This window comes from Lygodium microphyllum, chromosome 15, assembly GCF_053477565.2.
Source record: "Lygodium microphyllum isolate KBCC chromosome 15, Lygodium_microphyllum_v1.1.10, whole genome shotgun sequence".
Taxonomy (NCBI): domain Eukaryota; kingdom Viridiplantae; phylum Streptophyta; class Polypodiopsida; order Schizaeales; family Lygodiaceae; genus Lygodium; species Lygodium microphyllum.
In genome coordinates, this window is record NC_141149.1 from 146,077,267 (window position 1) to 146,103,664 (window position 26,398).

Here is a 26,398-nt window from a genome sequence, read left to right on the forward strand (position 1 = left end):
CACCTCCCATACAAACACCCTCCTTTTCACCCTCCCCGACTTATATAGCTCTATAGACAAATTTCGTAGCGAATTCACCTCTTGCCCCGACCCCGCATTCATCACCACCTGTAACTATCTTAGGTTAATTAGGATCCTAGTCCACCAAGAACCCGCACCCCAAGAACGCCACCTCCCACCCCTCTATTTTGACCCCAACGCCATAGACAGCAACACCATGACTCGCTTCATGATGCGTGCTTCTCTTTTGCCATCCTTCTGTGGTGCACTACTCGAAGACATGAACGACAGTAAATTTACCCAGTGCAACCACCCCTTTCTTTCTACCACCACCCTCAAAACCCGCCTCCACATAAAAGGCTATTTGTTAAGTCGAAAATTCCTTAACAAGGTCCCCCGCCAACCCTTACCCACTATTCGGATGACGAGGAGTAAAACTCCTATCATGCTCTTGAACCATTGCCTCCATGTATACGCCTCCTCATGCTATTGTTACAAAAAAAAAAAAACCTCTTCAAAAGTGTACTCCACCTCTTCATTAACACATTTTTCCATCCACTTAGCCCCCTGCTCTCCAAGGAACCACGCCGACAGTCTTCTAACTAAGTAATATCTAAGTATGCACAAGCACTCACATAATGCCTACACTCAAATATATTCACAGTTTGGGTCCTCAAGTGCAGGACAATACTCTCAGCTTGCTTAGAGTTCGACCTGTCTCCCAAACTAATCAAATATGTCTTGTGCATAATAGGGAAGACTAGCACTACCCTTAGGGAGAGACCACTTGAGAGGTTTTCAATTGCAGGTGTTGAAGACCACAACGAAAGCGTCATTCGTTCTTCATCAATGCCCAACTCTGACTGCTCATCCCTCATCATCCGACAAGCCCAGAAAGAATCGTCCTATGCAGAATCCCCAACAAACCAACACGTGTGCCGGCCACCAATGCACACCCCCGGCGTCCTTGTCACCCACGTCTTCGGTGCATGCTACCACCTGCTACCTACGACACTGAGTGCCATGGGACTGGCACTCGTCTAGAAGGGGGATAATGTTAACCCCAACACAAGGAAAGCAAAGAAAGTGGAAAAGACGCAAAAGAAAGTGGAAAAGACGCAGGGCAAAGGCGGAAAAAAGGTAGCCCGACTGAAGAAAGAAAAGGAGAAAAGGCCAAAAGTGCAAGGGCAACCTTAAAAGTCCAAGGCAAATACAAAAGGGGAAAGGCGCATTTTTAAATAAAAAGGCGCACCCTAAAATCTTGTAAAAGAGCGCCGGGCTCTCACCCACGCAATTTGTAAATGTAGAGGGGCGGTGAAAAGGAAGCTAGGAAGATAAAATGACAATGGAAAACAGGGCCTAGGCTATGACCGGCCATGCAAAAAGGGAAAAAGGGGATGACCGCCCAAAAGGGATTTAGGGTTTTGTATATAAAGTTGAAAAGTGAATGAGGAGCTCATTCTTTGGTGTGTGGCAAAACTAGTCTTCTTCTTCCTCTCTTCTTCTCCCCTTCTTGCTTGTGTGTGCTCTTGAGAGAGGGAGTGTGAGGGTGTGAGGGAGTGAGTCTGTGTGAGAGTGAGGGATCAAGAGGGTGAAGCTCTTCACCATCTCCTCTCATATTCTTCTCTTCTCTTCCCTTCTCTTCTCTTGCGCGCGCGGCTATGGAGGATGGAGCTTGGAGATGGAGGAGGCTTGAGGATGCTTGAGCTAGCATCTAGAATCGTGGAGCTACCGGAGTGCAAGAGAGAGGAGGGTACTCGATCGAGCATCAAGGTAAGTTCACTGCATTCGTAGGATCGATGGCGCGTCGGCTAGGTGAGAGATAGCCATTAGAGCTCGCTTGGAACGCTTGAATCAATAAGTGGTCCGTGGGTCTTGGCGGTTGAGCGAAAGCTCCCACACCTACCCTTAGCAAGTAATCCCTTTGCTCGTCTCTACTTAGGCTAGTCCCTTCTTCTTGTGTGGTTGAGCACTCAGCCCATACCTTATTGCTCTGTGGGTGCGATCTCTAGTTTCTTCTTTAGGGATTCAATGGCCTCCTCCTCCTTTGACTCTGTGACATCCATTATGGTGCTGAGGAAGGCACGTTGTTAGGCTTCTAATATTTTCTAAGTGGCCTCTACCTTGATCTCCGCTAACACTCTATCGCCTTCCGCTAGGGCTAGGTGGCTTATTAGGGCTCCTATATGTCCTTCACTCCTACCTGCCCATTCATCTGCTCTTCTTTTCATCCCTTCCAAGTTTTCATTATGTCCTTGGGCTAAGGCCCTTATTCTCCACTCCTACTCTTTGATTTCTCTTTCTAGCCTTTTCTATTCTTCTAGCTCCACTTCCACCAATTTCTCTAGCTAGGCCATGGTTTCCTGGTACCCTTGGGCTCTCTCTTCTTCTCTGGCTCTCTCTTCTTCTCTCGCTCAAGCTCCTCCATGGCGTCTTGGACCCTCTTCATCTGTCCTTGTAGCTCTTCTTGTTGTAGGATCACGAGCTTATACTCCTTTTGAAGCGCCATTAACTTTTTAGCTCGCTTATTTCTTTCTAGTAGCTTGCCACTTGGCATGTATTCTCTAGCTAGAAGGTTGCCATGGCCTTCCTTTTGGCCTCTAGCTCCACAACAGTAGCTTTCTTTTCTTCTTTGGCCATTTCTAGCTGTGACAAGGGCTCTTGTACATATTCATCATAGTTTACAGACAATGGCACTGCAGTGGGGATTGTGGTCATAGATGCTTCTATTTTTGGCCTTTTGGGGTCTTGTCTGGACTCCGTATTTGTAGCACCCAATCTTTTAGCTCCAATCTCACAAGGGTTCCTCCACTTGCACCTTGAATGATTGCTTTGTTTGCCAAAAACTGCACCCAAGCCACAAGATTGCTAGCATCCACCATGGTAGAAGAGCCTTGGGTTGGCACAAAGACTGGGGTGGTGGGTACTAGGGTAGGTGGGATGGGGTCAATTAGACCCTTGCCTTTCCCTCGACCACTGGGGGTGGCATATTCTTGGGTGTTTGGGAGCTTGGTCGGGGCGTTCCTCTGCGTAGGGGCTCATGGGGCTGCTAGCTCTTCTTCCCTTAAAGGCTGCTCCACTGAGAGGTGGATGGTGAGGGCTATGTCTTCTTCTTCCTTTCTCCTTAGCTCCTCAATCTCTCGTTCTGCTCTCCTCCTCCTTTCCTCTCCAACCTCTTAGATTCCTCTTCTATTCTTTTCATCTCCTCCTTTTCCCTTTTCTTTATCCTTTCTTCACCACTCTTGGACTCCTTTGTGCTCTTAGCAGATCCACTTTATCTTTTCTTCCTGCTCTCTTCCTTGGCTTTCTTTTGTGGGGTCCTCTTCTTCGACCTCTTGGCTACTTCCAAACTAGATGGCGCTTGCTACCCTCCTTCCTCGTCACTAGTGACTATTCTTTCGCTAGAGTGCTCCTGTTCTTGGTGCAAGGGTGACCTATCTAGCATTTTTCCGACTTCCTCATCTTCTCGTGCTTCCCCCAAGGCTTCTTTGATGAGGGCTATCAAGACCCCTCTGAACACAATGGTGGAGGCCTTTGATGACGATGACTTTCTAGCTTTGGAGGCCATGGATTCTCCACCCACTGGTTGTCCAATGGCATGGCTAATGCTTTCACCAATGTTTCTATCATCTTCCTCATAAAGCCGTTTAGGTCCACATCATCGAAAGACTTGGCAGCGGTGCTCTCCAGCATTGGCACATTGAATATGCTCATCAATGCAGGGAGCATCCTCTTGCTTCCTTACCCAACGGTGTTGAGACGATATTGGTAGCTTGTTGCGCCATCTTCGAATTGCCCGTTCCTTTGTAAAAGCTTTCTCAATCTAATACATCTTCTCACTTTCATTCTCAAAACTCTCTTCACTCTCTTTCCTTGCAATCGTGTCATGTCGTGCCGTGACGTGTCGTGCCGTGCCGTGACGTGTCGTGTCGTGTTGTGCCAAAGTAAGCTTGGGGATAATTACCTTACGCACTCTTCGTGTGTAACTGTACCTTTGGCTGGAGAATAAGGCGTGCACCATTTTTGCCTGTATTTGGACTTCGGGGTCGGGAATGTCAGCTAGGTTGACTCCGTCATTGGTGTGGACTATCACTTTGTCCATTCCCAACATACCATACACATCTCTTTCTGGCCGTCTTTCAACTTTTTTGGCTAGGCCCAACACCCTTTCCACCAACTCTGGGGTTAGCTCAATTTCCACCTGACGGGCTTCATCCTCTTGACACACCATGATGGTGCCGCGGTTCTTGTTGAAATATCGAAGGAATTCCGTGCACTTTTCGTAGTCAACGGCTTGGCCCACCTTCTCCATGTGCTTCTACAACTTACATTGCTTCACGAGTTGCTTGATGACTGGCTCTTCCATTACGATGTCTTCCAAATTTTGGATGTGCCTAAATTTGAATTGGTTGTAGGCCCTTGTTTCCACTGAGGCTGTACTTCGCTTACTCCTCCTCTGAGAACGACAGCTTGTTGGTTTTCTCTTGTCTTACTATTGTAGGTGCCTTTCATAATACCACAACTCACTATTAGTTTTATTAGGATAATTTTTTTGTGGAAAGATGCATAGGAAATGGAAAAAATGCTTATGGAGACTGAATTGCTTAGATAAAAAGAGACTTTTCCTTAAAACACTCCATGCATTCCACAAAAAATTTATGACACTTTTACTCAATCATGAGTTGATTGAGGTTTTAGTGTTTGTTTTTATGTTCCTCACCTTTTATGTTCCATGATGTTTCATACCATTCACTCGTGCTTTTGGCATTCAATTTGAAGTTTTGAAGTTCAAGTCATGTTCCCTTTTTCTTTTCCGTCTTACCCCCTCCCCCCGCCCCCTCCAAGAAATTATAAGAATCCTTTTAGGATTGGAGGATGAAGGATTAATGGCATGTTAGAGTGTGCTTGCCTTGCTTTACTTTGTCATGAGCCAATTGTAGAAGTTTGGGTTATACTCCAAGTGGGCATAATAGTCCATGTCATGAGGTCTAATACCCACGTGTGTAATGTAGGTTAGGACATTAGTGAGGAAGTCACCAGAGTTCATTCTGCTAGCAACGTGTAGTTCTTCCTCGATTAGGATTCGATCAAAATAGGGGTGGGCCATGACATATTCCTCTAGAGGTTGTTTGCACGTGATGGCCAAGACTCGGAGCAAGTTGGAAGCCACATAGGTAGGGTCGTACTTAGTGGTTTTGATTGCGAGTCTCTGCTCAGTGTTGGTCATGATTTGGTAGCCCAAGTGTTCCCATTGGAGACGCAGAGCATACCACTTTCGTAGAAAGGAAGAGTCAGAGTCGGCTAGCTTTGTCAGCTCCTCTCCTAGTTCTTGGCATGTTGCGAGGATTTTGCCCTTGCGATATGATGTGATCAATCGTTGTGTGCAAGCTTACTCTCGAGAGATCTTATTGTCGATCAATTCCTTGGCTACCTCAGAAATCTTAACAAACACGAACTCATAGTTCTCCCAAGAGCATGGCAAGGAGCATACTTCCCTTGCTAATGTCTCATCAAGGAGGCCTAAGTCTAGCCATTCATAGTTCATGGCTAGCGTGGTGAATGTGGTGTCCAAATACCTGATATAGGTGACCAAGTCGGGCCCTGTATTTGTGGCTAGGTCCATGGCCAAGGTAAGGATGGATTCACACTTACAGGAGGGTCTAAGGCCCATAAGAGGTTGGGGTTTGGTTGAGCTAGATAGCTTGACTACTGATGCCTACCTCATGGGTGGTTCAATGGGGCATCTGTCAACCGCTTGTGTGATAGCTCGGTCTTGCGGCCCAATTGTCATCTTGTTCCTGGCTTGTGGATAATTGGGACACTGGAAGTGTTAGGTTGAGTTGGGCTAGGGCCGGATGATTGCAGCTTTGGTTGATAGTGTTCCTGAGGTTCTATGGATTTGGTGCTTTTTTAGGTAATGGATTTCTCCTTCCTAGTTGGCTCACTGCTTTTGTGGAGATGGGCTAGAGGACTTAGGTTGAGGAGAACCCATACCGTTTTTAGACTTGGGTATCCAAATCCAGTTGTTGCCTTCATAGTAGCCTTAAGCATGCAATAGGGCTTTGGGCACCCATTGTAGCTTGACCTTTGTCTACTTCGGTGGCGCCAACTTTGCCTTCTAGGCCTAGGTTGTGATATTCTGTGGTCGCACGAATTCGTGCAGGTTGGCTTCTAGGCAGCTGCAGTTGTTGTTTGGGCACCCATTTGAGGTCTTGCTCATTGATCTTTGGTGTGTCTCCATTAGGCTGCAGCCAACTTGTCTTTGCAAGATGGGTCAAGTTACAACCCCCCTCCTTAGACCTTGCATTAGGTTCCTCCACTAGTGAGATCGCACACTTTGATGAAGTTGTGCTACCTTTGCCAAAAGTCATCACTATCCAAACATTGCCAATGGCAAGGTGAATGTGCTGCAAGTCATAAACATTGCAATGTACTTGTTTCTTGAATGTGCATCCTAGCAGTGATTCCTTACCAGTGGCCTTGGTGTTAGGCATCACGTAGAAGATCATAGGTAGGCTTTCAGTCTCAATAGAGACCATTATTTTGCACTCTCCCAACAGTGCGAGTAGGACTGTCCTTCGAATGGATTGAGTTTAGTGTTGGTCGGCTACAGTTAGGGCTGACGTTCAATTAGCACGAGTAGGGCTGTCCTCCGAATGGATTGAGTTTAGTGTTGGTCGACTACAGTTGGGGCTGACCAATGAGGGTCCAATGAGCATGCGTAAGGATGGTACAATCATCCCCCTCATCAATGAGTGCATCAAATATGTACATCTTCTAGGCGATCACTGATATACGTAGGTACCTAGCTGCCACCACTTCCTCACCCTCTTCCTCAATCTCAGTGATGGTGTCTACTCTTACATTTTCAAGGGGTTCCAACATTGGAGGCACTTGTGGTAGGTGCGCTGGTGTTGGTCGATTACTAGATTTCCTGGCTATCATGCAAAGTGGTACTGATGGCACAATTGCCAAGCTAGAGAATGGCTTCCGCCTAGGGCAATTGGAATAAAGGTGAGTGATTCCACACTCAACGGATCTGCGATTAGTCTTTTCTCGATTTGCTTGCTCCCTCTCGGGGAAGCGCGAGGAGACGTGTCCTGGGTGACCACAAATCCAACAAGAAATCGGTTCTTGGGCCTGCCCTCCTAAGCCTTTGCCTCTCCCCCTTCCTAATGCCATCACCAGCCGCGTTGGTCAATAGTCCATGAGGATTGGATTTTCCTCTTCATCGTATGAGACATAAGGGTTTATGTACGAATCCTCGTCGTTTGGCTCCTCCACGTGGAATGGAGTATCACTCGGTGGATGGGTTATGAAGGGTCTCGATGGCCTAGGTATGCCTGTTGGGTTGATTTCCATCCTAGGAATAGCTAGTTTCATCATCATTGGGCGCTGGGAGAGCTAATGGGACTCCCCTTCCAAAGAAATTCAGCGGCCTATTCCCTAGGTATGGTGGGTTATACTGCTAGGCATACGAAAATCTCCTTGGTAGCGTGCAATGCATAGCATCATGGCTGAATCTACCACAGTTGGCGTAAGGTCAAGATCTTGGGTACTAACACTTAGCTGAAGGTGGTTTCCACCACAATACACACATTGGACATGCGACCGCGTAGGCCTTCTCATCATCTCCTGTAGCTTGGCCAACTCTAGCTTCACGTCTGCCAACTCCTGGCTCTGATCAACATTCTTTTCTTTGTCTTAGGTGCTTTGGCTAGATCCATCACTAGCGATCGAAGTTCTTCCTCTTGAGGTTCCAGGAGCAATGATGTCTCGGGTTGTAGGTCTTGATCTCCTCCCTTTGAGCAAATCATCCACTCGTATGGCTTCTTCGAAGACCCTAGCTAGCTCGTCCCTTTGCAGGGTTGAGTTGCTCACCAAGGCCTTGTAAAGTTCTTCACTTCGGATTCCACTTATGAACACAGTGGATACCGCTCATTCGCTAGGATTCTCTTGAAAAGACTCCGCACATGGGTGACATAGTCTTGGATATCCTCCTTGTCCTTTTGACTAACGTTCATCAGCCCCGTCGGGACTATGAGGTTATCCGAGTACCCTGCCCTAGAGAACGTCTTAATCAAGAGACTCTTGAGGGTGTTAAAGTCATTGCGTTCAGCATTGTCTAAACTAGTGTACCACATCCATCCTTTATCACCTAAGCATAGGCCGAAAGCTTGTGAGCGTTAGGCTAGATCCGTGAGTCCGTTAGCCTTACTGACCTGCTCGAACTACTCTACAAAACTATACGGGTCGTTGCTCGCCTGGTACTTGTCTAGTTATTTTGCAACTACAGGGATTCTCAATTGGCTCTTGGAGCCCTGGTTAACTCCTAACCCTGCCAGCAATGATGTTGCTAGTGCTGCCGCACTTTGTTGTTTATCAACTACTTTGTGAGAAGCTCACTCAGAGTCAAGTCTGCCTCTAGTGCTCTCTCCCTTTCTACATTCGATCATGTTCAGTTTCTATTTACTAGGGCTAACTTCTCACATTTCTATGCCCTATCGCAATCTTCTAGCCTACTGTTGCTATTGGTATTCTGCTATACCTTGCAGGACTTTCTACGATAGCTTTTGTTCCTCCTCAAGGTCCGTTATGATGTCTTATGATGGCTTGCCATGGTGGTCTACCCTGGTTTGTGTGTCATATGCATTCACCATTCACTGGATTTTGAGCGAGAAATCTCCCAGGTCGACCTCCTCGTTTTCACAGTTTACACTTGGTCCTGCCATGTCTGCAGTTTCATGCTCCACTAAGTTATCGATGAGGTTGATCGGGTCAGGCGGCACCGTTGCGCTCCCAATGGTGTTGCTCCTTCAAAGTGTCTAGCCTTCCGTGTTGTGTCTATCACTTGGCCCTACCAATTAGGGTTGCTTGATCCCCTATCTACGTTTGTGTGTCACCTCCTATTGGTAGATTCATTCTACTTACTAATTCTGAGCGTGTTCCTTTTTATTGACAGTCAATCCTCAATTTACGTTTCTTCAATGTGTGCATGGTGCTCTTTTCTGTGCACTGTGCTAAATCGGGCTTTCAGTTTTTCCAAGTGCACTTCAAGTGTTGAAAACAATGTGGGTGCAAACAAAGGATAATAAGTGCGGCTTTCACACTCCAACCTAAGTTCTTGATCGAATAGGGCTTTACGCTTAGTCATTGACTACTCTCTCTGGTCTTTAGGGTCCATGCTACATTGTTCAGCTTGATCAGGGTCAAATGGGGATCTGGGGTCCGTCTCATGGCCCTAATAGGGATTGTAAGCTAACGTGACCGTCAGCGGTCGCGTCTAGTCATCTAGCTATGATTTTTAGGGTCAATATTGTCTATAAGGCTTTCAAATCTTTCCCTGATTTTGCGAAAGGTGTAATGCCTTGCTCGCGATGCGCTAGATTTGTCAAATTCTCCTGTCAAGTTTTTTATCTGATTTGACAATGTCTGATTCCTTGAATCGGACGTCCAATTTTGATAGGTGTCTGATTTTTGTGATCTGATTCTTGTGCATCCAATTATGATGTGTCCGATTCACTCCATCTAATTTTTTCAAGTCCAATTTTGAAAATCAGACTGATATGTCCGATCGGAAAGGATGGTCGAGTCCGATATCCAATTCTCAAGATTGGATAGGGTAGGGTGGTCCGAGCATCGACCGCCTAATCCGAGTGTCCGATTCCTCTGATTGGGCTGGCAAGGTTGTCCAAATGTCACCTGTCCGATTTTCGAAATCGGACAAGAAAGTGGGTCCGAATGACCGATTCACCATAATCGAACGTCCAACTGTCCGATTCTGGGAATCAAACACTGTGAGGTTTGTCCGATTCTGACAGTCGAAGCGACAGAATTGATGAAAATCACCCAAATGAAACGCTTTTAAGAATGTAATGCTTGAAGCAGCTCCAAATCACTACTATGGATAAGAATCAAGATCTATGTATACCTGGCGTGGTCGAAAAACGCCTATACACACCGATCGATTCATCCAAAGGGCTAGGTATTTCCAAGCTCTCTCTCTCTCTCTCTCTCTCTCTCTCTCTCTCTCTCTCTCTCTCTCTCTCTCTCTCTCTCTCTCTCTCTCTCTCTCCGCTATGGTCACAAATGAGCTTGCTCCTTGTTCTTTTGGGTTTTAAACCCCTTCTACACTGAGCCTTGACCTCTTCGATCACTCCCCTTGGGACATTAACACATTTAAGCACTCTTTTTTTCCATTTTCCCCTCGTTTGGGCCTATTTCACAGCAACAACCCTAAAGCGTCTTGCCTCAATCTTTCGATCCTATCATACTCCAAATGCAACAAAAATCAAAACACAAATACTGAAATGAATCATCCTATTTGCCTAACCATTAAAAAACCAAAATATTTACTTGTTGCAAAGATTAAAACCCCAAAATCTCCTACCTATCTCAAGCTTCGGTTCGGGGATGCAACCCTTACTTCGTTACTCAATTTGAGGCATGCTAGTGCTCAAGCTTGAATCCGTTGGTCCCAACAACGGAACAAAAATGTAATGAGAGCTCACACTCAACCGCCAAGACCCACGAGCAACTTATTACTTCAAGCGAGCACAAATGGCTATCTCTCACCTAGTCGACGCGCCTTTGATCCTACGGGGGTGTAGTGAGCTTACCTTGATGCCTGAATGAGCAGCCTCCTCCCTCAAACAACCCAGTAGCTCCACAAGTCGAGATGTGAGCTTAAGCAACCTCAAGCCTCCACCTTCAAGCTCCATCCTCCATAGCCACATGGCGCAAGATAAGAGAAGAAGAAGAGAGGAGATGATGAAGAGCTTCTTCTCCTTGATCCCTCACCCTCACACACTCACTCTCTTACACTCCCTCTCTCAAGCGCACACAAGCAAGCAAGAAGGAGAGAATGAGGGAAGAAGAAGAGACCACTTTAGCCACACACCAAGAATGAGCCTTTCATTCACTTTTTGAGTTTATATACAAAACCCTAAATCCCTTGGGCACCCATCCCCTTTTTTACATGATCGGGGATCTTGCCAAGGTCCTCTTTCTCTATTCCCTTCTATTTGCCTTAGCCCTTCACCTATGTCCATTTAGACTTTACAACTTGCACAGGAGGGAGCCTGGTGCTCTTTTTCAAAAGTTTTATGGACGCCTTACATTTAAAAATGTGCTTTTGCCTTTGACTTAGCTTTTGAGGTCGCCCTTGCACTTTTGGCCATTTCCCTTCCTGATTCGTCTTTTGTGTCCACATTTGGAGTTTTCTTGGACTTCTTTTTCTCTGTCTCGAACTGGGGTTAACATGCCCAGAGCCTTTTCACAGAGCATTGCCCACCCAAGCCCATTACATCCTGTAATACATAGGAGCAATATGTTTGCTAGTCTTTACATTGTGGCAAGTCAACCTCCTCTCCTCCTTGATCCATGGGAGCCTTGCCAAAATACCTCCACTTTCTTTGAAAAAAGTAGGGTTCGAGATGCTATTGACAGACTTAGTAAACAAAAGGCACATGATCACAATGGCTTGGTTACTAAGCACTTGCTATTGGGACTACTAGCTTGCATATTTAATAGACTCATGTATGAAGGCTTCCTAGAGAGATAGAGCACTAACACTATTGTGTCTATCCTCTGGTCGAGTGATTCTACCCTATACAATAACTATTTGACTATTATGGTTGCCCACACATTGGTGAAGCTATATGCCTTCATTCTTAAGCATGAGTTGAGTTTTGGGACAAAGACATGGGGCCTTAGAGCACGTGGATATGCACATCTTAGGATAGGTTCTCTACATTGGATAACATCCTCACACTTAAAGCGATAATCGAGGAAGGAAGAATTCATGGTTGATGGATCTACCCCTAGTTTGTGGATTTCTGCAAAGCCTTTGAGATAGTGCTCAGGGATAGGCTACTACAAACACTACATGATATGGGACTATCTAAGGAGATTATGTGGTGGATTTTTGACAATATATGAGAGGGTTATAAGGGGAGTATAAACACCTATAGGACTCTCAGCACCTATTCACTCCACCATTGGGATGAAGCAAAGGTGTCCCCTTTCTCCGACATTATTTGGCACACACTATGTAGATAACATTGTATTGATTAATTGATTCTCCACAAGGACTATAGAGACACTTGAATGCATTATGGACAACGGGCTTTCAATGAACCTTACTAAAACCACGGTTATGGTATTTAACACCACGCCACAGTGGATCAACAAGTTCACCTATGGGCAGAGGGGATAGACTATGTGGATTTTATACATACCTAGCAGTTTTATTTATAGGCCCCACTTTCTCTTTGAAAGAGGCAATGGTACGAGGATACACAACACTAGGTGGCTCAAAGGGGATGTTCTCGCATGTACAATTCCAAGAATCCCACACTAGGTTGTGGATCTTTGATATGTTCGCCACATCCACATTACTCTATGGAGTGTAAATATGGTGCCTCAATCACTACTTATGGTGAATGGAGATCAATGGACAAACCCCTTATATCAATTATCTCCAAGATTTTCAAATGTAAGGCCTCAATTCCACATGAGATCATTCAAGTTGAGTAAGTAGCTATACCAATTGCAAAGGCCCTCATCAATCAGTCTCATAACCTTTTAGCTTTCTTCTATTCATTTATATATAACTATTCTCTTTCAAACAATTATATTATCACACAGATGGTTGTAACCAATGGTCTCATAGGTCACTTTGTCCTTTTGCAATTATTGATATATCATTTCATCTTTATCTCTCTCTCTCTCTTTCAAATCCCCTCCCCATAATTATGAGCAAGAGAACAATTCTAAAAAGTTGAACTTAGCTTTCAAGAAGTTGGATGAATCAATACTCCAATTGAATCGTCACAAACATAAGTTAGTACATGCAAGAGTGAAGTTACTATAGCACATGGTTTTCTAAAGGAACTGAAGCAAATCAAAATAAAGTAAATAGCTTTGGTTTCAATTTCACCTCTAGAGGACACAAAACAATTATGGACCATTGAAAAGGTGAATGGCAAAACAAACTGTTAAGAAAACCGAAAGAACCCATACTTAGCTTTGGTTTCAATTTCACCTCTAGAGGATACAAAACAATTATGGACCATTAAAAAGGTGAATGGCAAAACAAACTGTTAAGAAAAACCAAAAGAACCCATACTTAGCTTGAACTCAAAAATGGATTCACTTAAGAAGTTAGTGTTGTATATAAGCATTTTACACATTGTTTGAAGGAAAGAGCGAGTCTGTTTGCACATAGTGCACAAGCACAAGTCAAGTTGTAATCCAAAAAAACCTTCCTTGCTCAATAGTCAATTATATTAAAAATGAAAAAGATATGGATAGGAGACTTGAAAATCAAGGATAAATAATAAGAACCAAAACAATGAACTAAATGTAGCTCTTCATCTATCCCATATAGTATTGAGGTCATTGATTATGTAAGCAAGCCACTTGCCTCGACCTATATAAGAAGCCATTGAACTTCAACTCGTACAATCTCTTAACAAACAAGAGTGAGCATTAAGCTTAGCTATAGCTTTGTTAGATACCTATTTCATTTGTAACACATTTTACTTAAAGTGATTCTCACTCGATTCAATCGCAAGTCCTATCAAATCTTGTGACATCTTGTCATGACAATGTCCCATTACTTTCCTCCATAGCTCAATTAGTATTAATATGGTTAAAGTCCATGCTTCCAACATGGAATTAGGCAAGAGTATCTCTATAACATCAATCAAATACTAAAGTCTGGGAGATTATCTACAAGCACCCACTTGCATTTTGAATCTCACCCTTTTCATTAGCAACCAACTACCCACCCACCTTGGAGGCATTGATTCTCTCCAACCACAAAGCCCACTTGCAACAAGACTTAAGAGTAGAAAATAGTTAGAAACCAAGTTTGTTGGAACTGGTTTCCATACCTAGCAAGCTAAGATGAAAGGGTAGGTCTTGAAAAAGAAGTGACATAATATTTCCTTTGCTTAAAGTCAACAATTTGGAGTCTAGTAAAAGCCACACAATCCAAAGTTGCATCAAATTCTTAAGTCACTATTTGAGCAAATAGTCTTGAGTCTCTACTCAAAGTCAAATAATCTAGAGCTACATCAAGTTCTTCTAGAGTCACTAAAGATCTACAGCTCAAGCTAATCCTTAAAAAGCCCACAAAAAATCCCCTCATATAAAACTTAGTGTCTACATTTCGAAGCTCAATTGACCCCTATGAAAAAAGAAAGATAACCAAATGTCAAGAATCATTGACTAGCCTTGTTGATGAGCTTGTCCATCACATATTAAAACCTCACACAAGCCCCAACACCATCTTTGTTTGGAGTTGTATGCACCACCAAACAAGGAAGAGGATTTAAAATAAGTATCCTTGGTTCTAATGGGATCACTACTCAATAAAGATTTCATATATAGGAGCATTCCTTGCTCTTTATTTAGACAACCGTTATTTTATTATACATAGATTCTATCTTTAGAGACACTTCGCATCACCATTATTATTCATATCACTTTTGGGTGGTGACAAAATGCCTACCAACACTTGAAAAGAATATAATATCATGCAAGTCATAACATGCAAGTTTACATAAAAGCTACTATTTTCACTTTGTTCAATTCAAGGCTGATAAACAAGGGAAAATAGATAAAAGTTATTGGTGAATCAATCAAGGACCTTTGCTGCACCGTCAAGGATAGAGCTTCAAAATTGAGGTCATCAAACAAGCCTCTTAGACATATTTAAGGTCTGAATTAGTCACCATTGAGCAAAATATGACATGCAAATTGTAGTGTGGAGCTGATTACATAAATCTTCTGCAACCATGGAAAGACCATGTTGACATCAAAGACATTGCAAGGGTGCTACCATTGCATAGACTATCTCATCTTCATAAGACTTTACAATGCATTTGAAATGACGCTTCTGCTAGCACTTTAAATCACATGATCTTCACTCAAGCTTTGGCCAGCTGATTACAAAAACACAACATATCTATCAATTTTTTCAACCCCAAAGGACAATTGGTGTCACACGAACCAATTCACTAAGACATCACTTCAAGGCATATGCTTGTATCCATCATATAGAGCACCATCATGTTTGCTTATCCTTTGCCGCCACCTAGTGATCCCCAAGTTCTTACTACTACCACTTTGTGACCTCCCAAACGCCATCCACTAAGGAAAAACCAGGCCAACTTCAAAGGAATATTTGCCTCTTGCCTCTACTAGTAGCCACCATCCCCTTCCATAGAGTTATCCATCCAACACCTTTCCTAGAAGCTACAAAAGACCATCCGCCAAAATAACAATATTGGCTCTTGCCTTCTCAATACCAACATTGTGCTGCACCTCTACACATGTTCAGCGACATTGCAGCATAACACACAACATTGCTTCCCAACTATTGCTTCTAGTCAAAGCTTTGTTAGTTTCATACATATCTATTGCTATTAGTCAAAGTTTGTTAGTTTTATACATGTCATGGATATTAGCTGCTTTAATGGTTGCCATATTTAGACCATAAGCAGCTATTCACAGACCCTAGGAAAAAACTTGAGTGTGCAAAACAGAAGTAGAAACATCACACAAGGCACGAACACAAACATATTGAACAGTGAACAAGAAAGAGTAATGAACTCAAAGAGAACTAAATGGGCTATGGAATCAGTAGTAGAAAGCACAAGAATGAGTACAATGCCACCAGGGTGGATACCAGCATCAGACAACTAGCCAGAGTCCTTCCAGTCTCCCTATCTCCAACGATGGGAGGGGGGTATCATGTAATGATGATATCATGAATGAGTGCACAATATAGGCAACAAGAGGGAAGGCCCGAGACGATCAGGTCAGACATTGTAAGTTGGGTGCAGAACCAAGATAATCTGTGCAACAATTATCTGATTGAGACTGCATTTAACCCATGGTTTTTGTTAAAATCCCGAACTAGCTTGCATTTCCATCGATAATGCTTGTACTTGCAGTTGAATTCTTAACTCTACCAGAACCATAAGATGCACATTTTTTGAAACCTTTCAAAAGTTACAAACTAGAGCTGCCTGTGCAAACTTACGCCTTGCGTGTTCCAAAACAGCGGAAACAAGAATTGCCCAAAAATAAGCCTAAATGAAAAGATGAGAAGGAATGACCAAAAGTGCCCAAAATAAGCCTCAATGAAAAGATGACAAAAAGGAACAACCAAAAGTGCCCGTTTTTATAAAGTTGTGTTAGAAGGCTTTTGTTGCATGTGCTTGTGGGTGAGCATGTTTTTAATTACAGAATAACAGGAGGACTGAATCTAAACACATGATGCACACAATGCAAATCTTAAGAATATACATCAGAAAATTATGGAAAGCTAGCAAACCGCCCATAACACAGTCAGTTGACAATCCACCGTTGTGAATGTTCATCACCTTCCTCAGAAGAAGAGTCATCTTCAGATGTTTTTAAGTCGTCCCCATAATGACTCTCGTCATCATCCATTTCCTGGTCCATAATGGTGGACCTTCTCTCTCTGTTCGTTTGTGCAAATCTCTGCACATGACGCCTATGGAGTCGAAGCAAGTGCATTATCACATCTGGTGTCAATGCAAATGGTTCTTGTTCTTCTCTACCACACTGATTCTTTTCCATGACCTGAAATGGTGTTAAAACTTTAGACATGGACTGCAGTACAGTGAGTGAGACCAATTCAACATCTAAACAGAAGCTATATTTAGTGGGGTTCTATATCAAAAAGGAAAATATCAGTCCAATTGACTTCAGTGTTTGTGACCCAATCAATCTTTTCTTGCTGAAAAAAAACTGTCAGAAACTAATTCTGCCGCACCTATATTTCAATTCTATACTCTCCTTGATTGAACTTTTCCAAAAGCAACCCCATGCCTTCTTCATACCAGGCTTTCTTTTTCTGCCCTAATTACCAACTTTTAACTACTATGGTGCTCTGCAAATGCTGCTTGCTCACTTTTTAGTACACATTTACCAAAACCAAGCCCAGATATTCTCCAAACTCAATGTTTGAATGATTTGCAGGGTAAGCCTGGGTGATTTGGCAAAGACACTAAGCTAACATATGATATGGTGATTGCTGAAACTGCCCAACAAGAATAGCAAACACGTTCTTTGAAAAACACACATGCAGGTAAGACGAGCTACAGCCCAAGTGAGGTCAAAAGGAACAGTGAATGTAAGATCATTTGTTGCATTTATGGAGCACACGAGATTTCTACACCCTAATCCAGTGCTTGAGTCAAACTTAGCAGTCCAAAATTCTAGACAAATAGAGTTAGTGACAAATCAAATTTAATGCCTCATACATGATGACCAAAACCCTATTCTTACACAAGTATCTCAAAGACCACACTCCAAGAAAAAAAGGCAAAATGGATGTGTATGCACAAACACAGAAAACAGATTAAGAATTTCCCCTTCAGTATCTTTATTATCTCAATGTTTAGAACCAAAACATTGAAATGATTCTCTGACAAACTTGAAGGCTTGACCAAGTCCTAAAAACCACACATTGAAGCATTTATTTTCATTATTGGCAAATAAGACTTGCACTTTTGACAAAGTCTTCAAAAGCTCTCATACAATAACTTATTTTAAAGTTTGAAAAAAAGGATTTGCGGGGTTTGACCAATTCCTATAAGCACATTTTTTTATACTTGCAAAAGTTGGAAGTTTTTAATAATCTAGATAGAAAGTACATCAGTGTTGGAATCTGTTGGAATCCCAAATACACACTCAACTCCCAAATCAGCTATATTTGAGCACTGGTGCTCAGTGCTCACCAAAGTTGTTAGGCATGGACAGTGCTTTCAAAGCTGAAAGCTGTAAGAGTACAGCTGAAACAGCAATCACAATCTGTCACAGAGTGCACAAGGGGAAGGAAGAACAAAGATTCGGGATATGGACGCATGAAGCCATGGAACTGAATAAACGGGGTGGTAATGATCGCCATGGGAGAGACTCTCAACATTCTTGTTCTCAATCATGCAGACAGTCTTGTAGGAGTCCCATCGCTGTAAGTTTTCATTGACTTTCCATTACTTTGGGAAAGCAAGGCATGTTCGGCCAAAGTGCCATAAGATGCGTGAGGACAAGTGCAAAGAAAAGGGCAAGGGCAAAATACAGGACAAAAATGATCATTGCAGCATTGTCACAAAAAACAATGACACAAGCTGCCAGCCCAAGAGTGTAAATTGTAGGCAGCACTTGGACGTTTGAGAGGTCTCTTTCATTGCCAGTTCAGTACTTTGGAGTATGCAGGTCTCATTGCCAGGATGATTAGGATGATTTGGCTCTCTCGCATACTGCAATTTTTTCAGTCTCATTGTCAGACTTATGACTCGCATACTATATTTCACATTAATGTAATTGACCGTTACATTTTTTAATTTAAAAAATGGGTGTTTGGTTTTTCAGTCTCATTGTCAGACTTATGACTCGTGTACTATATTTGCACATTAATGTGATTGCCTGTTACCTTTTTTAATTTAAAAAATGTGTGCTTTTTTTTTGGGGGGGGGGGATGATGCCAAATGGCCAAAGTGAATTGAAAGACAAAAGAGACAATAGACAGGGTCCATCTAAAGAAAATCAGAACACCACAAATTCCTCTATTGACTCAGTGATAGGTCTCACAATCAAGAAATAATATTAGCATGTGCTAATAACACCCCCTTGCAAATCATGGGTGGGGCACTAAACATGCCAGATCTGGAGAAGAAGCTGGAAACACCATCTCCAATAGAGATCCACCAAGGATAGGTGTTCCACTCCCAAAGGGGTCCGTATGCTGCTCTACAATCAGTAAAAAAATGGTTTCCACAAAACATGGATGAGATAGTCCAGCAGGGTACATAGAGGCCACAGGAGTAAGCCATAGCTTCATGTATGACGAAGCAATAGCTACCTCTCACTAGACCAGAAGAGAAAGCTCCAAACTTGAAACAAAATGGTACAACTCCAAGTTGCATAAGGGCTAAATAGGCCATGACTGTGTCTAAGCATTGAAGACTATAGGGAATGCTGCCAAAACTGTCCCCTCTACTAACACAAATGAACCTCTACCCCCCCCCAAAAAAAAGATCATGGATCGGTCGTGAGGCTAAGAGATCTTGAATGCAAATGTCGCACAGCATACGAAAAAGCCCTGGTGAAAAGGTTTGCAATACTCTACCATGAATGCATGATCCATTATCTTATACATGATGTAATGATACTAGATCTCTATGTGCTTGGTTTGTGCGTGAAGCACTAGGTTCCAAGAAATAGCTTCCTGTTGTCACATAGAATGGTCGTAGCATGGCTTTGAGAACAGCCGAGCTCACATGGCAGAGTCTACAAAGCCACATTGCCTCAAATATGGTAGGTGGTGCATGCCACTCAATGCTTTGCTTCTATAGAGGAAAGGCCCCCACTGTGGGTTGCTTCTTGCTGCTCCATATGACAACACATGACCCCAACATGAAACAATTTCCAATGGTTGACCTTTGGTAGTCAAAATCTCCTACCCAAAAAGAACCAGTTCATCCACACAACATAAGATCTGGATCACCTCTATCTACTCTAAACAACAAACCTTTGTCCAATGTGCTCTTGAGGGAACACAAAATCCTCATAGCTACTTGCCAATGAGTTTTCTTGGGGTCACTCATAAACCCTACAAAAGGCCAACTGAAAAGCATAGATCTAGCCTTGTGTATAGAAGCCAAACGAATGAACCCATGAGCCTCGGTAACTAGAAGCATCCCTAACCTCTAAATCTCCAAAAGCTCTCACCTTCCAATTTGGACCCATTAGAAAAGAGATCAGTTGATAGACTGACATCTCAAAAGCTGTCAACAACTCTTGAGCATACCACTATTGGGAGAGGAAATCCCCCCTCTCATTGTACCATATCTAATGGCCCAGAAAGAAGTGTAACAACCCTATGTCCATCATCTTGAAAACCACCTTGAGTAAATCCCCACTCTTTTGCACCACCTATGAGTGGTCTCTTGTCACAATGAGGCGGTCCACATATAGCAAGAACACAATTATCCAACCACCTAAGATGTCAACATAGAGATTGGTATCAAAGTCCAATCTCCAAATATCCCAAACTTTCCCTAAGAAAGACATCAATCTTCTCATTCCACACCCATGGAGCCTACTTCAATCCATATGGAGCTTTCTTCAACCTATACACCATGACCTTAGCATCTAAGCGTGATTCTTGTCTTCCAATTGTGCTTCTTCAAAGATAAACCGGTTGCAAAATTGCATGTTACATCCTTGGACGTCTGAATGGGTGCCAATAGCATTGGTCACTATGATAATTACACAATGTCCTAACCCTAATACAACTCAACTTCCCTAACTCTCCACCGTCCATTCCCAAGCCAAAAGAACCATCAACATTGCATCCTTGGAACACAACAACTCCAACACCTCTAGATGTAGAAACACAAATGAAGGTGGAGCAGCCACTAATCCTGATGACTCAAAATCATTCTTGAATGCTTCGTTCTTGTTCTCCTTTTAAGTTTTTGTTCTTATTCAAGGCGTTCTTGAAATGATCTGTCTTGCCATATTTATGGCAGTGGAGTCCTCCTCCTTGGATTTGTTATCCTTTTCCTTCTCGTCCTCCTCCCCCTTTGAGTTTGTGTTTTGACATGTCAAAGCCTCAAAATTCCCCTTGGGAGCTTGCATTGGTCCTCCTAATCCAACACCATGGATACCAACTCTTCCCATGCGATGGTAACAACTCTTCCAAAGGTGATCAGAGAGGAGTAAAATCCACCGTACCCAAAGGGTAGCTGTGCAAGAAGATTCACACCCATATCTTTGGAGGAGATCACCTTCCCCTATCATGGCCTTGCACTGTCAGCCTCAATCTTGAACCTTGTTTGGAAGCACCTTATCAATAAGTGTGGCATCATGCTCAACTCTGCCACGATTGTGGGAACGTTGCTTCTTTCTTTACTCTATTCTACATATTTGTGATTACAGAGAGGAGGATCAGGTGCATCCTCAGCCTGCGGTTGTCTCTACCTGATATTTATAGAAGTGTAAATTATATGTCGACAAACTATCAAAAACAAGTATATTTACATGTATATGCCTTACACACATGTATGGATATACAATGAATAACAAGTAGGACCCTATCCTTTTTTCAAAACTTCTTTTTTAGAAGCCAGCACTTAAAACAAAGAAAGACATCCCAAATTCAAAGTAATAATATTTTCCGTTTGGTAAAGTCTTATACTTCAGAAGACAAATATTATTTTTAGAACTTCAGCAGGCATGTTTTTCTTCCACAATTTCCAGTCATCAAAATACTTTAGTTGTAATAAAGAGAGCACTAAATAACCAGATTCTTAATTTTAAGGGAGCTACTTTACAAAATTTGCACTTATATGCAAAATTACAAACTTAAGATATCAGATTATGAGTTTTAAGAGAACTACTTTGCAAATTAGCACTCGTAGGCCAATTTTTAATATTCTCCAAACAGTATTACATGAAAACAGAATTGTTCAGCAGACTGGCCTACGATTAAGCACTTGTGGGCCAATATTTTAAAGTTCCTAAAACAACATTCCTATACCTACAATATTCCTTTAAGCAGACTGCCCTTACAGTCACATCAGACAAGCTTATGATTATCCCATCTTACCCTCGCCCTCATTGTGAGACAGATAATAACCTGAATAACATGAAGGAACAAGAAAAAGAAAACATTGCCACTCACCTCCTCTGCATCAGAGGGAAGAGGGTTCACTCGTTTTGCTGTTGGTGCCCAGAGCTTCACGTCTTTATCTAATCCACTGGTTGCAAGGACGGTGACATGGGGATGAGGTTCCAAGCAATTCACGACCTGTTCATCTCCTAATAATAATGCTAAAAGTTCTCCTCCCCTTTTCTTCCAGATAAATATTCGTCCACAGTCAGAGCCACTGACAACATACTCCGTGTTTGGACCAAAAAAATTGACCCCTTTGACTGTTTGTGCATTCCTGTGTCCTTTATAGACTTGCGGTGGTCGTATGACATTTCCATTTTCAAATGACACTGACTTCGGATTTGGTCCAAAACCCATATCTTTCTCAAACAGATAAATGTGTTCATCATTGTAAGAGGCCAAAAGCTCGTCTTGGAGAGAGTAAGCAACACAAGTAATATGCACCTGACCTGAACCAATCAAATGTTGAGGTGTGAAAGTATCAACTGGATGATCCCCCACACAAGATGCATCAACACAAAACTTTCTGATGTCATAGACCCTTGCATATTCATCAGAACCTCCTACAGCAAAATAATGAGGATTCCTTGGGTTAATGGCTATTGCATTTAATCGTACAAACGAAGATCGTCGACAAGGTTTAGTGCCATTGGCAAAACTGCAGCAGGTAAATTGTTCTGTTTTCTTTTTGCATCTCAGATCGAACTACATAACAGGAAAAGATAATTAAAACCAGAAGTGCTGTTAGTGTCCCCCCACAAAATCTATGAGGCAATTGAATGCAAATCATACAAAGTATACAATACATCCTCAACCAATACAGTACAGAATGTGGTTACCTGAAATGTTAAAACACATGCAATGTCCAGAATATAACACAGTTGGAGATTGGAATGATCACAACACATCTGAGATTATAGAAGAAAATTCAACCCCACTGTTGATAAGGCTAATAAAGCCGCAGTATCAAAATCACTGCAATGAAAAGCCCTTAGACTAACAAGAGCCATCAGTCACCATCAATGTGGCTGAACTGATAATATGAATGCTCATAATACCACACCAATGCACACACATTAAGTGAGTTAGAGTTCTAGAGGGATTACTCAATGTTGTTTAAGCTAATCACCTGAAAGTTTGAGATCCTTACAGATGTAACAAATCTAGATTTTACCAAGGAAAAATATGAGGATCAGAGAAAGATAACCTCAGAAACCTTTTCCAAGTGTCCAAGTGGATACAAGTATATTAAAACTGCATAGTACAAAATTTCTGTATGGTCCAGAAAGCTCATACAGGTTAAAAAGCATGAATTACCCCAAAGCTGCAAAGACGATTGCTAAATCTAAGTGGGGGATGCATGCATACCCTCAAATTTCTTGACATCTTGGTAAGAAGAGCACATGAATGCAAACAAAAGCATGAAATATCATTGAAAGAAACGTCAACCAATCATTGCCACAAGAACAGCCAGTGCTTGAGTTCAAGCTTGCTCTTGAAAATCCCCTTTCAAATTCTTTTCCACCATTTTAATGAATTAGTGATATCTCGCAGCATGGCACACGTGTGCCAATATGTGTGAACATATGCATGCACACATTGCCTGTAAATATACACACTTCTTTGGTGGAATAATATTGTATTGATTATCAATTTACCAAGTGACTAAACAGCCAAAAAAGCTCAAAAGCACTCACAAAAAAGATCATATTGAGGTCTATCCTTTCATTGAGCCAGAAGGCTTCCAGAAAGAAAATGGTGTACAAATATTCTAGCAAAAGAATTGAAAAGGGGAGCAAGAGTGGAAGCACAAGCGGAAGCAAGAGAGAAGCAAGAGCCATGGAGGTTCAACAAGAGAGAGCAAGACGGTATGTGGGAACTCCAACAATCACAATGTGTGGCTTGCCTTCCCTTATTATATTGTGATAGAAAGAATAAAGAATAAAGAGATAGTGACGGGGGGCTACCCCCTGTAGTGTATAGGTGTGCGGACAGGTAAGTACAAGTAAATGTAGGCGACTAGGCACAGGAAGCCTTTAACATTAGGGCTGATCTGGGGAGAGGTGGGGCTAATGCACACCTCATTGAGTGGCTGCCATGGCAGCTGGGTTGAAGCTTTCTTTCCAAGGTGAAGTGAATGTCAATGAAGCTCCTCGCCCGCTCTGATACCAATTAAAATAGAAAAGTCTGTCCCGATAGTATGAAATGACCCAATCTTGAATCACATGATCTATCCTCACTTTTCAGATGAGGAAGTGGCTAAAATGCTTCACTTGTATTTTGAATCAATATCCTAAAAGCGCTTACAACAATAATCCAAAACGTGCATCCTTTCAGCTTCAAAACAAGCCATAATTGTACCCTAACATCACCAACTTTGGATATGTCACACATTGCCAAAAAATGAGTCTTTCTTGGTTCTAGAACATAACGCTCCCTATGAGCTGAATCACCTAGAACATCAATCCTACTCTTCCAATTGATATGAGAAAGTGCTTTCCAGCTGTCAAACCCATTTTGTAACAAAGGGACAAGCATGCATGACACATTGAAATGACCCAAAAATCCAATCCTCAACATGAGTTATCCAGTTACCAAAGGCACTCATACAAGAATACCCTTCCATCTCTTTCCAGCTATCAATTAGACTGAAAAAAGGATAGGCATGCATGGAACCTTGAAAATGACCCGAAGTCTGATCATCAACATGAATGATCTAGTAACCAAAGTCATTTATGTCAGGATTCGTGCCCCAAGGCTGCCAACATCTTTGTTTAAGGTTATTGCCCCTCACCAAACTACTACAAAAAACCCAAATTGGGTGCCAAAACATGAAATAAATGTTATGTCATACAACCCTCATTGTCACAAACCTAAATACATTATTTACATTCTTGATCCACATCACTAGAGGAAGAAAAAAAACCTAAGTATGTGACAATGATAGATTGCACAATTGCAATCCAACATCCAAGGGCCAAATACATAGCGTCCAATAATCGGACCATGACTTCTTTCAAGAAACTAAGTTACAAGTGAAAAATATCATTCTATTCAATGAAAAAGAAAACATAATCCAAGCACTCAATGTCAACCAATGAAAAGTGAAAACTAATTAATTGCATGTGTATCAAAGTTGGCACATGCGTACCCCTCATTCCTAATGCAAGGTGTAAGCAACTTTGTAACCAACATGTCCTTGGTCCTGCCAACAACGAAACCAAAATGTTGTGCTACATGAGCTCAACAACACGACTTAGGACACTACCCTTAATGTTTTTTAAGGGCACAACACACTTAGTCAATGGCTACCTCTCATATGCATGCTAGCCTAATGACAAATCTAAGTCTACTACATACACAAAAGATCGATTGAGTGGTTTTAGTGAGAATGCTTACCAAATTCACCACGTTTTAGTCATATATCTAGTTAAGTGTGCTCCATAATCCACATGTGTTGCTCCTTGCTTATGTACTTTGCTTCCCTTGTCTCCCACACCGTGAGAGGGATCATTGTAGACAAGTTGAGGAGGAGAAGAAAGCTTCACGCTACGCATCCCTCACTCTCTCATACTCTTAACTCCACATGCACACACATTCACACACTCGACTCACCAACATGGGATGGAGGAGAAGATATAGAGTGTGATGAAAAGCTTCACTCCATGTTCCTCACTCTCACACCCTCACACACTCCCTCTCCTTCACTCACTCCATAGGAAATAAGGTATCAAAGAAGAATGTAAGCTTGAGGACCCACAATTATCCAAAACCCAACTTCAAATTTGAATGGAGATAGCACTCCAACCAATAGGACAACCCAAATCTCTAGAGACATCATATGGTGATGCTTGACTATCTACCATTACTTTGGAGTCAACTGCTTTGTGACACATAGATGACCGTGCATCATACGGAAGCCATATCTTGAGAGTCTAGTGCTCATCATGCTAACCATCAAAAATTAGTAAAATCTCCATCCTCTATGTATTGTGTCTCCATAACCTAGCTCGTGACAATATAGTAGATACCATTGAAACCTATGGCTTTCTTGACCATTGCTAAAACCTAGGGTTTCCTTGACAAAACATTAGGCGTGATATTCTTTTTATCTCTACGTGCACTATTTGAAAGTGGAACATGGAGATAAAGTTGACCCATCAAATATGCTTTTCAAACAACTTAGTCTAACCTAGGTAGTAGCACAGAGTCTTATGATTTGTTTGGATAACGAGATCAGCCCCTTAGTAGATAATCTTACCAAGTAGAAAGAGCACGAGTACAACAAACAGCTCTCCCTCATAATCCTACAAATTCTTTTTAGCAACTTGTAAAATTTTTCTATCGTATGCCACTTACCCATCTTACATTACAACACCAATGTTGTTCCTACATGCATCGCATCAGAAAAAAGCTGATGATTCCTTTTCTCTCTCCCCAGATATGTTCAAGATGATCTTGCTTTCATGTTGAGAGCATGGAGACCTTTGCATCGTTTGCCTATTTACATGTTAATTTCAGAAAACCTAAATTGCTCTGCATGAATGTAAAGATTAACATGAATTCTTAAGGCTAGGTGAAAGCCTAGATGCTGTTGTTGAAATTCTCTGTTGTATCAACCTGATTACACACCAAATGACAGGTGCCCACTTCATAAGTTTTAACCAATCAAAGTAC

General features: G+C 42.2%; 1 protein-coding gene across 2 annotated transcripts in view; it reads right to left on the reverse strand.

Moving 5' to 3' along the window:
• Positions 1-16,173: 16,173 nt before the first annotated feature.
• The window catches only part of LOC148025192 (Transducin/WD40 repeat-like superfamily protein), a 31,170-nt gene continuing 20,945 nt past the window's right edge, over positions 16,174-26,398 (reverse strand). The window contains exons 4-5 of one of the 2 annotated variants that reach the window (XM_087694976.1): positions 21,731-22,426; positions 16,174-16,620 (exon numbers count right to left, since the gene is read on the reverse strand). In XM_087694976.1, coding sequence (XP_087551102.1) covers positions 16,363-16,620; positions 21,731-22,426 — 954 coding nt within the window. In that variant the 3' untranslated portion in view covers positions 16,174-16,362. Of the gene's footprint in view, positions 16,621-17,610; positions 18,303-21,730; positions 22,427-26,398 lie in introns of those variants that run through there. The other variant, XM_087694977.1, reaches the window with a different exon arrangement.